This window comes from Myodes glareolus, chromosome 6, assembly GCF_982192425.1.
Source record: "Myodes glareolus chromosome 6, mMyoGla1.1, whole genome shotgun sequence".
NCBI classification, from domain to species: Eukaryota; Metazoa; Chordata; class Mammalia; order Rodentia; family Cricetidae; genus Myodes; species Myodes glareolus.
This window is the reverse complement of record NC_142031.1, coordinates 28,457,018-28,469,214: the sequence shown is the minus strand read 5'-3', so window position 1 is coordinate 28,469,214 and position 12,197 is coordinate 28,457,018. Positions and strand designations below refer to the sequence as shown.

General features: G+C 52.4%; 1 protein-coding gene across 6 annotated transcripts in view; it reads right to left on the bottom strand.

Moving 5' to 3' along the window:
* Tet3 (tet methylcytosine dioxygenase 3) overlaps window positions 1-12,197 on the bottom strand; it is a 103,824-nt gene that overhangs the window by 85,664 nt on the left and 5,963 nt on the right. For 3 of the 6 annotated variants that reach the window (XM_087907096.1, XM_085691288.2, XM_087907095.1), the window contains exon 3: window positions 1,986-2,042. The exons of 1 other annotated variant lie outside the window; for it this stretch is intronic. In XM_087907096.1, the coding sequence (XP_087763222.1) occupies window positions 1,986-2,042 (57 nt within the window). Of the gene's footprint in view, window positions 1-1,985; window positions 2,043-2,314; window positions 2,439-3,375; window positions 3,441-12,197 lie in introns of those variants that run through there. 2 more of the 6 variants (XM_087907098.1, XM_087907099.1) reach the window with 2 other exon arrangements.

Genomic DNA, 12,197 nt, shown 5'->3' with positions numbered 1-12,197 from the left:
TAACACTGCGGCTGGGGTACTAGGCTGGAAGCCTCCAAAAGATCTTCCGACCAGATCCAGGGCAGCACAACAGGTGGTAGAAGGAGGGGCGCACCCTAGCAGAGTGCACTGGAAGCAAGTCTGCCAGGAGAGCCACCACCACAGCAGGCAGGCAGACAGGCAGGCAGGCAGGGGGCAGGTACAGAGGAGAGCGCTACCCCTCCCCAGCCCATCTGCCTCCATCCTTTGTCCTGCTTTCATCGGAGTTGGGGGACAGAAGAGTTAGCCTCATGATCTTAACATTCCCAATGCGCACACTTTTGAGACAGTGTACCCAGTGACAACTCCCCCAGCCAGCAGCGGGTGGCCAAGGGAAGCGGAGGTGGGAAGCTGTGGGTTCTGGCTCCCAAGAAAAGACAGCAAGAACAAAAGTGAGCCAACGTGAGCTGACAGCTCTCTCGGCGGCCCATGCACAAACAGTATCAGTACCACGGGCCTCCCATAGTTCCTCTCAGGTGACTACCAACAACTCCCAGCCTCACCAAGGCATGCCAGCTCCCTCAGGGAGCTGAGGTCACCTGGCTCTTCCTCCCCAAGAAACTGTTTCTGAAGCGAAATCCATGTCCTTCCCCCAAACACTTCCTTGGGAAGAGGCCAGGGAATAACCTTAGGCTTCAGATCTACCTTGTAAGCTAGCCCAGGAACCCCCAACCCACACAGGAAGAAGCAGAGCCCCACCCTGTCAGCGTCACCACCCAGACAGTGAGGTGGCAGAGTGCCATTTCCAGCACCTCCTCAAAGCTTCCCACAGCTTTCCCAGGAAGTAGGAGGCAGCTTTGCAGGAAAGACTGAGAGCATGCTGGGACACTCACAGCTCGCCCACCTGCTACCTAAGCAACCAGGCTCCGGCTTTCCTCTATGCAAGGGGGAGCCCCACTGGGTCTGTCTGCCCACCTTTCCCACACTCACTCCTGGTCTCTACTCCAAAGACATCCACGCTCTTTTCCTGTCCCAGCCCCCACTTCCCAGGCCAGAGGCCACTGCTGAGTAACAACAAACTCAAGCCGGGCCCCCAGCCCTGGAAAGCAGGGAAACTGAAGGAAGTCTACTGATCTGGTCCTTGCCAGCCTAGAAGGATTAGTCATGGCTTCTTAGTGGTCAGATTCTCCCTAGACTCTCCATTCCCCCTACCAAATGCACCACTCCACCCTCTGAAAACCCACCTGGAATGGGTCAGAGCCCCTTTCTCTGCTTCCCCTACACCTGGGAACACTGCCTTCCCAATCTCCCAGACACCAAGTGGCACAGAATAACAGCAGACACCCGCTGGCTTCCCAGTCATGATGTTGCATCAGCCCCCACCCTACCCAAAATATCCTCACCCCCACCACCTCCTCTCCTCTCTCCAGCCATCTCCATGGTGACAGCAGCATGACTAATGACACCCTATCAGCTCAGACTCAGGAGTGCAATTCTCCCTCCCTCTTACTGTCTTTCACCCCCCTCCCTCCCTGCGACGCACGCACCCCGGGGATTTCTGCAGATTGGATGCAAACCAACAGTGCCAGGGCCATTCTCCAGAGATTTCCAGAGGCAGGGGTGGAGAGTAGGTTGCATGTCTTTAACACACACACACACACACACACACACACACACACACACAGAGTTAAACAACCCAAACCCCAACTGCACCCAAACCATCCAGCTGAGAAAGCAAAAAGAATCCAAACAAAACCCACACAGGCCTGAGAATTCATTGGCCGCCCACACTCCCGCCGCCCCTCCCCCTCAGCTGCTTCTATACACACACACACACACACACACACACACACACACACACACACACACACACACGGAGATTAAGGGATCGCCAAAGGAGACCCTTTATTTATATCCAATCCAAACACTTCACCCCCACCACGCGCGCCCAAGTACACACATGTGTGTACACACACATAGACACACACGCACGCGCGCGCACGCACACACGCAAGCACGCAGGGTACCTTGACAGTCGCCCCTTGTGCCCAAGGCCCTGCTCCTTCACCAGCTTTTATTTCCACCTGCAAAAGAAGCCAAAGACACTGGTGAGGTAGACTGATAGCAGGCAAGCGGCAAAGCAGTCCTGCACAGGCCCCAGCGCACTGGAGAAGAAGGGGCCGGGGAAGAAAGGCTGGACGGGACCATCTTCCTGCTCCAGCTGCCTCCCGAGCGCGGATGGGCCCCTGCGCCTTCCACTGTTTTGTTTTCCTGCTCGGCTCTCGGGCCTCTCAAGATCCCAGCCCCCTCCCGGCCTGCACGCAGCCTCCCCTCCCCTCCAGGCCCTGCGCGCTACCTCGGCCGGCCTCCTCTACTGCATCGGCCGCCGCCGCCGGGCCTCCCATTATCCCCGCCGAGGGAGCGCACCGAGGGAGGCACTGCAGAGGCGGCGGCCAGCTGCCGGCTGCTCCCGCCCCGCCAGGCTGGTGTGCGAGGGGGCGGCGCACACGCCAGCCAATCCCGCGCCCGGACCTTCCCGCTAAGGACCTGCCCAGCAGCCAGGCGGGGGCCTTGGTCGTGGAAGCCATAGCCACAAGGGCTCCTTCCCAGGCAGGCCGGGGATCCCGCGGCACTCCCCGCCAGGCGACGAGCACAAGGCCTCCCTGCACCTCGAGCGGGTGCACCTGGAGTACAGTGGAACGTGGAACGTAGGGGTGAGGGGTAGGTGGTACCCCAAACCGGCCACTCTCCAGCCGGCCAACAGCTAAGTAAGAGCTTCTGTCCTCCAAGGAGAATCCAGGGCAGCGCTTCTCTCTCTCTCTCTGTCATACACACACACACACACACACACACACACACACACACACATTCGCATGCGCACACACCCGCTCTGCAGACTGCAAAGACATGGAGTAACGAGTAACTTACCGAAGGTGACAGCGCTAGAACTCAGCGGGGCTCAAACTCCCTGCCAGGTCTGTCCTCCCTGAAGACCATACCACCCTACTTAGCTCTACTGCCTTGCCCTCTTGCACCCCACTCGGGAAAATGGGCTGTAGTCTATACTTCCTATGCTCCCACAAGTCAGCTGTGCCCTCCCTGGCACCCACCTTACTACCCTAAGATCACTCCGGACCGCTGCTGAAATATGCCTCATATGATAGTCTCTCCTGGAGAGGCTTCACCAGGTGCCCCTTTCGAAACCTCCCTGGGCTCCCAGACCCCAAGAATTCCAGTGTAGTACCCTAACTCCAATCAAGCATACCAAAAGTGCAATGGCCAGGAGACTAAAAGGGTGAGGGACAGCAAAGTCCTAGCAATTCACATTCCCGTAGTAAATTCCCAGATGCCCCCAGGCTTCTACCTCACATACACTTTAGTACCCACATATCCCATCCCCAGCCCATGGTAACTTACCGCTCTTAGCCTCTCTCTGCTCATCTGTAGAATGGAACCAGCAGCCATTTCGTACAGCTGTGAGGTCTGAGAAGGCACAGGCCTGACTGACACCCGGTAGGTGTTGCTGCCTGGCTGCACTCTACATTTCTGCCAGAGCCCAGGGTGCTTTCTCATTCTCACAGATGAATAAGCTGAGGCCTGACAGAAGTGACTCACAGATGAGCGCCCCGCCCCTGCTCCAGTGACTCGCTCTATTACCCACTCCACCACAAATGCATAATTGTGCTCCCCCAGGGTCCCCAGGGGGTACTCAGAACCAGAAGAGCTGCCTTAGGAGGAGGGCAAGCCTACCTCTGGTGAGGTGACTTCGGGGTCCACACTTGCCTCCCCTGTGGGACAAAGGGCAGTCTTACTAGGTCCTTCCCAGAGCAGGAAGGCAGGCAGATGACAAGATAGGGTAAGGGACCATGTCCTAAATCATGTCTTTAGTGTGTCTTTTGTTGTTTCTCTGTGTAACAGCCCTGGCTGTCCTGGAACTTGCTTTGTAACCCAGGCTGTCCTGGAACTGCCTGGTTCGAATCCACCTGCCTCTGCCTCCCAAGGCCCACCACTGCCCAGCTGTGTTTGTGTCTTTTAAACTCACATTACTGACCAGCATAAATGAATCCTTTCTCCTGGTTCCCTAAAGCCCTGTGTTACATACCCATGCACCCCACAGAGACAAACACAGCTTGGAGAGTATCAATTAATACTGTTACTACTCCGGCTGCCACAGTGATCAGCCCCCTGCTACGCACAGGCCCCGGGCCAACCACCCTGTAGTATCTCATTTTGCCCACTCTACACACAGCCTTAAGATGCTGAATAATTTGCCCTTCAAACTTGGTGGGCTGGAATTCAAACCCAGACCCTTCCTGTCCTCTCTGGCCCCCTTTCTCTGTCAAGCCTAGGGAAATAGACAACTGGGTCACTTAAAGTGACCACTTCCTGTCAAAGAGATTTGAGAACACTAATGTTTTCACTCTTCTCTATGCTGCTTCCTGACTGACCCCCCTGCCCCCACCCCGCCCCTCTGCACGCTAAAGCACTGCAAGGCTGAATCCAAACAGTGCCTCCCCTCTGCCAGGTCCTCAGTCACCAAACCTTCCCAAGCCAGGCTCCTCCCTGGCCTCGAGAACAGCATACCGCCTCTTCTGGAGCCAGCACATCAGAGCAGTTATTTTATTTACTGTCGCTCCCCACGTGGGTGGGGCCGTCTTCCCCGCTTTTCCTAGGCTCTACACAGAACTGGAATGTGCTGAGCTGCGCTCTACCTCAGGAGTGTGGAGTAGGAGGGAGGCTGGGCACTGAGATGGTGAGGCCCGCTCCTGGTCAGGCTACAAGCCTGGGGGATGGGAGAGGGGCGGGGTGGCGTCCACTCTCCTGGAAAGGCAGGACCCACCACTGTGGACTATGGACCAGCATGCCTCTTTCTCATAGTTTATAGGAACTCTGGAGCTGAGTTTACCCCATCTCCTTGTGCAAACTCTGTGCTCCTCCAACTTCAGGTACCCACCCTGCCCTCCGGCAGCCCTTGGCTAAACCAAGGGAGCATGTGGCCCCCAAGGCAAGTCGCTCCCATTCCCATCCCACTCTGGCTACCTTACTTCTCAAGAGGTATATGATGGCAGGACAGTTCGTTTCCCACCTGACCGCTTTCTCATCTCCATATGCCCCTCTTTCTACATATGGGTCTGTGATCAACTCAGAGACACATGGGATTCCTCTGCCTAAGGAACGATCCGTCCCCAATCTCCCATCGGGTCTCCCAGTCTCCTCCGTACTGGCTGCAGGAGTGGGGCCACAGAGAAGGTAAGTGGGGTCACTTGCTGGAAACACTGAAAATCTCAAGACCATGGCTATCCACAAACCATACTGCACACAGACAAACAGGAACTCAGGTACACCTAGACACCATGGGGAAGGAAGACTGCAGATGAACCACGCACCAAGCCTCGTGATGCCCCGCTAAGGGGGACACAACACAAAGCATCTTATTTAAATCTCAAACCACCAACACACCAGGAGTCTTCCATACCCACTCTAGGATGGGAAACAATAGAGTTCTACACACCTTGCCCAAGATCAAACAGCTGCAGCGACCCAGCACGGCTCCTCCTGCCGTGTGTCACCGCAGTGGCACACTCCAGGGCTGCTATGGACAGTTCTACAACGCTCGAGTCCATCTACCTCCTCCAGAGGTGGCAGGGAACTAGAGACAGGTCTCTTCTCTTCCTTGCCTCGTCCTGAACACGGTACTTCTGCACTTTTCCTTCCTTGTTCAGGTGAAGCCCACATCCTCCGGGATGCCTCCTCTGGGTACCTCAGCTTGTTGCCAATCCACAGCACTACCAACATTTCTCTTTGAACACCTGCGGTTTGTCTCTGTGTACGTGTCCTGTCTCCCCAAAGCACCCAACACTGAAGGCACTAGGACTTGACCGTGAGGGGATACCTGTGACCCCCTTCCCTCTCCATCACACAAAGGATCCTGTCGAAGAAACCTAGCACCCCCTCCACCCTCGGAGCCTATGTTTCCTGGTGTCCACACATCAGTTGCCACCCAAGTAATTGTAGCCCATCACACATACATCATCCTCTATATTTGAAACTCTTTGAGGTTGTCATGGGAACTGCCTTTGCCTTCATTCACTGATCAGACCTCACAATTAGCTTTGGCAGCGGAAGTCTGTGTCAATGGCAATCACCAGGAGGAGGAAGCAGAGGAGGAGCAAAAGAAAAAAAAAGCTCCTCTTTGGAGGTACAGCAGAACAAGATGCAACGAAGGCACCATCGCTGTCCCGATGGACAAAGAGGCGGCCCCAGTGCCAACCCTCACTTCCACTCTGACAAATAAGACGTGTATACTGAGCCCGACACACAGTGCCACAGTGCCTGTACCCGCACGTCCTCCTACATGTGCTTCTCACCCCTCCTAATGCGACAACACAGATCTTCGTGTTGTGGTGACCCCCCCCCCAAATTATTTCATTGCTACTTCATAACTAGTCTTGCTACTGTGATGAATTATAATGTAAATATCTGATATGCAACCCCCAAGGGAGTTACACCCACAGGCTGAGAACCACCGTCCCAGATCCTTAGGAGCAGGTGTTGCACTATTTCATTAGGGTCTAATTCAACTGTCGTTAGAACCACCAGATGTCCCAGGACCCACTCAAATAACAGGATACTATATGACATTACAGAAACAAGGAACAGACCACCTCAGAAACCCAGGGCAGCCTGGAGGAAGACTTCCACGAGAAACTAGCACACATTTCGGCTCCCTCAAGGACCTGTGCACACCCTCAGGTATGCCCGGCAGCCTGCCTAAAGTTTTTCACAGCTTTGGCACTCCAGGCACAGTAATCAGGAGAGTCAGAGCCGCCCTTAATCCTTCATGAACCACTACCTCCAAACTCTCAAGGCCTGTTCCTTCCCTTCCCAGCTGATCTGCTAGAGGCACGAGAGTGTCGAAGGCTAGACTCTGTCCTCAGGGCACCCCTCCCTTCCAGCTTTACAACAGCATCCTCATAAGAAAACGTTTCCTTGGTCTCATGAAGGACAAAGTTAACTCCGTCACCCCTCTACTCCAGGCTCACGGTCAGTGCCCAGCCTGGCCCATACCAATTCTGGGAAAGGCTTGCTGGATAGGGCTCGCTACAGGTTAAAGCATACCACTTGATTTTGGAAACCGAGGCAGCGCCAGAGAAGAGCTGTACTTCTCCAGGAAGAGGGACATAATAGGTCTTGGGACTCAGGACACATTCCAGAAGGTCTATGTCTTCCTTGTTCTGGCGCCAGCTTTTTATCCTGTCCTCTGAACCCCTCACTGTACCTCTCCTCACCCTACCCAGGCCTCAAGCGAGAGCCTGTTCTCCCTTCTAGAGTGCCAGAATAATTCCTGGCATCTTTGGGGGAAACGGGTGACCTGTGTAAGGGGCAGGTCAATAAAAGCATAAAGACAGGCGAGAACAGCCAACGTCTCCGCCACATAAATGATTCAGACATGGAACACTAGAGTCCAGTACCTGGCCATTTGTTTCTGACCCAGCTTTTTCATGTCCCCTCTTGAGGCTTCCCCTGATAATGAAGAGGGGTGGTGTGGTATAAAGACACCCACAGTCTCACCAGTGCCCTTAGGACTGCCACTGACATCCCCATCCTATTCTGAGACCCTGGAGTCGCTGCACTAACAGCAGGGGGAGGCATGTTACCTGTCCACTAACTCCCAGGGCACCCCAGTGCTGGAACTCCCACAAGTCAGCTCAGCAGTTCGAACAGAACAGAGCCCTCTGAGAACCCAGCCCACCTTCTGAATTACTTAAGGCAATCAAGGAACCCCCAGACCTGAGTTCACCCAAAAGGCAACTGAGGATTCCACACAGAGCTGCTTTCCCGGTCCCCCAGGTCCCACCACTGTCTCAGTAACTCAGTCTGCCAACTTCTTATTCAAGTGGTAGACAAGGCCACCAAAGTATACACAGTACAGGGGTGGCAGCCGTCTTACACAGATCACAAGGAAGATGCCGGCAGCAATCCAGCTGGACCACAGGAACGCACAGAGATAAGGGGGTCTCGTCTTCTGGCATCCTCTCTCCTAAGCACTCCAGTCTTCTCCCACAGGCAAAGAAGAGATGGAGTCTAGACATTTGAGTCCCAATTTAGTCAGCCCACCTACCACCACACTGCCTTCTCCAGGAGACAGCCTAAGCCAGAGGGCTGACTCTGGGCCGCGCTTGTGAATAAGTTCACGCAGGACCAGAAGTTAACATGAACAAGGTTCACAAAGGTTTTGATCAGGACTGTGGGTGGGAGTGTCCCTGGGGGGAATCACACCTTACTCCCACCGTGTTCTAAAGAAATGCATGGTCATGCCTTCAAGAATGGGTTCTGAAGTCGGTTAGAACCCAGGGGAAAATTGTTCTCTTCTATATCACGGCTATGAGCCATGATCCCCAACTCTGATGGCTATTTCCTCAACCGGAAAGAGGCTATGGTAAGGATGAATCTGGGAACCACACAGGGACATCCTATGTGCAGCTCATAGCTCTGCCCAATAGATCTCCTGTAGCCGTAACTTTTAGAGACAGGGTATTAGTATATACTGAGACTGGCCTGAAACTCATCAGGTAAGAGGCTGGACTGCACAAGGAGTTATGCCAGACTCCAAATCATGAATGCACTCTGACTTCATCTCCTAAGTGCTAGGATTACAGGTATGAGCCACCACTTCCAGCAAAGAACATTCTTTATCTGCACTGTCCAACAAGAGCCATTAGCCACATGCAGCTAATTAGAAGGTAGCTATTGTGACCATTACTGAATTTAATTTTAATTTAAATAGCCATCCATGGCTTATGGATCTCACATTGGATGGCTCAAGTAAATCATGCTTCTAAAATCTGAGGTAGCTGTGAATATTCTTGAGAATGTTCTAAAAACCATATACTGTCTCCCCAGAGAAGATACACTCTCACACTTTGATGACACATTCAGCTAAACCTTCCAGAGACTTCACAAACCTGACCTCGACCCAGGACCAAGACTAATTCCAGTTACAGGATAAAGTCTAGGGCTAGGGGCATAACTTTGTCTGCACTCAATTGCCTAACATACTTGAGGTCTAATCCCCAGCATGACAAAAAAAAATACTAAGTAAATTAATTAAGCGGCTGCAGAGGTGGCTCCAGTTAATGAAGTGCTCGCTGCCCAAGCACGAGGACCTGAGTTTTGATCGCCAGCAGCCATGTGAAAATCCAGCACAGTGTATGTTGTAATCCCACACTAGAGAGGTGGAGGCAGAAGGATCCCAAGGCTTGCTGGACAACCAGGCTGGCTGAATCTGCAAACTCAATGGAAGACTGACTGACTCAGAAAACAGGTGGTTAGGCTGGAGAGAGATGGCCAATGGCTAAAAGTACTGACTGTCCTTGCAGAGGACACAGGTTTAATTCCCAGCACCCACATGGCAGCTAACAACTATCTGTAAATCTAATTCCAGGGGACCCAACACCCACTTCTGGTCTCCACACTGATACACATGAATACATGCAAGCAAAACACCCGTATACATAGAATAAAGATATGTATGTATGTATGTATATACTTTTTTTAATGACACGGACAGGTCATGGTGACAAGGGACAATAAGGTCTCTGCATTCAAGGCCAGCCTGGTCTATATAATGAATTCCAAGCCAATCGGGATTTTATAGCAAGTCTGTCTCCAAAATGGAAGGTAAACAGCAATCGAGGAACACATTCAATACTGACCATTGGCCTGCACACACAGATACACACGTACACAAACTAAGTACAAAATGTGGCCAAAAAATATTATGACCCAGGTAGGTATTTCTTCTGCAAGAAAGCTGTCTAGGAATACGCAGCTACACCTGATGTTACACTTCCCACAGACCCGGGAAGATCTCTCACTCCAGAATATGCCTTCATAAGGTACCACTGGTCCGCAGAAAGCCTCTATCCAGACCATGCAGGCACAGGAAACAGGGCACCCCTAAGGCTGGCTCACGAGGGTAGGAAAAACAGTAAACATCACATTCTTTTTTCTAACATGGCTCCAGTCAGCCTGCTTCAAACCGACTAACAAGGTCTGCAGACTCCTCCACAGGAAGGAGTTGACTCCTCTTCCACACGACATTTTCCTCTACTGCTTTGTAAACTGACTGGCCCGGTTTCCTTTGATTGTCCTATACGTGGCAGATCTCAAGATAGGCTAACAAAATTTTCAGAGCCTCAGTTCTTTCCACCTGACCAGGAAATCAGGGTTCCTCACATGCCACACTCTCCTCAGCCCCTTCCCATCTTCCAACCTAGTCACTTCCTCTTGGAATTCCAGCCACCAGAGCTGTACAACTGCAGAGCCTTCAGCCAGACCCAGGATTCCACAGCTGTACCCCTCCCTATCCTAGCCACTTGTGACCTGTGGGCCTACAACCTCCCACATCGGGCTTCTGAACAGCAAACATTGCCGGAGAACTTGCCTGGCTGTTTTCAGATCACACCCAAGTCCTTAAACTGTACTACCCAAAACTAGCCTGAGAGACTCCAGGGGAACGAACATGGAGTCAATCCTGGATCAGGTTCTCCTTCGCTAGGTGTCAACTGGAATTCTGGGCCTGGATGTGAGGTATTCTGATCCTTTCCCACCTCCCTGTCCCTTTTCCTGGTCACACAAGCATTGGAAAGTCACCCTTCAAGTTCTGTTAGTTATATAAAGCAGCTGGGTATCTGGCTGAACTACAGATTTGGGTTCCAAAGGTTTGGGATAAGGTCAGAGATTCTGTACTCCCGACAAGCTTTAGAAGATGCTGCTGGTCCATGGCATAGCAAGGTGGAGATGAGACTAAGCTACTTAGTGTACTATAACTCAGGCGGGCGCCGTGCCTCTCTTGTCTGCAGCAGAGGGTCTCCACCTGCACATCAGACTCACTCTAAGAGCCTCAATCCAGTCAAGTATGCTCTAGACCAACTGGTGGCTGGGGGGTGGGGGGACCCATTCATAGGAGTTAAACATTTTCCCCAGGTGATCCCAGGGTAGAACCCCTGCTCTACAGTGCTTGACGGACAGGACAGAGGCACTCAGATCTATGCTGCCTTCTGCAGCAGGCTGCTCCCAAAGGAATCATGGCGCTCCCAGTCCACTGTTAGCCTTTCTAGCCTCACCACCCTTTTAACACCCTGTTCTATAACTAACAAAAATTAACATCAAACTTATATGTTTATGATTCCCAAAATCTCAAAACCTGGACTTCTTGCCAGCCTTAATCTACTGCACTTTGTTTATCAGCGTAATTCTGTAAAGTGGTTTCTTGGAGCACTCGGGAAGAGATTCAGGAGGGTGTGAATGCACAGTGGTGTCTGGCTCTCTTTTTTCCCAGGATAAACTCCCGTGGACACAGGGACCCAGTGGCTTGCTTTCCTGTCCCTAGTTATGCTCCTAAGTTAGAGGCCTGCTTCACTTCCTTCTCCGTGCTGCATCACACAGATTCTGCTGTCATAGCATCTCTGAAGCACAGGACCTTCTGGCCACCGGGCTTCCTGACGTGCCTCGGAAGGCTCAGACAGCTCCTGAATCTTCCACATCAAACTCTAACGGCCGCAACCTTGACCCTCTCTGTACACCTGACAGTACTGTGGCACCACACAAATGGCTCCTGTTAGGCTTGGGCCCCTTCACTACCCTTGTCATAGTTCCTTTTTAAGAAAAAAACAAAAATAAATAAATAAAACAAAAAAACAAAAACCAATCTCTTCCTCCAGCCGACTATCCTTATGGAGTCTGTGGCTATGAGGTTTAAAAGACGATTATCTGGTCGCTTGCCCAGCCTCTTCTCATGCCTCACACAACCAGGCGGACTTCTTTTAAAAGAAATCTCAATGCCTCTACTTTCCGCTGCTTCTCCCTTTGCTGAACACCTTCCTCGGGAGCTAGCTTAGCGAGACCCCATCACGTTTCTGACATTGTGGAAAGATCTCCTGGCCCCCAATGCTGCAAGATGTCTTGTCAGAACGGTGAAGATGATGCATTTGGCTGAGTGCTAGCAACTCTGCAACCACAAACCATTTCTCTGCTGTGCATCCACTGTCCTGCTTCCAGCCTGAAGCCTAGATTCCCCTGCAAGAGCTTCTCCTACTTACTCAGCTCATTCTTCCCTTGCGCATGCCCAGGACCACAGAGCCACCTTGTTCCTGGTGCGCAGACACTCCTTCCTACACCTGGCTCCAGAGTCCTGTTCCACTGTAGTTTGTCCAGCGAGCCAGGGGGTGTCTCAA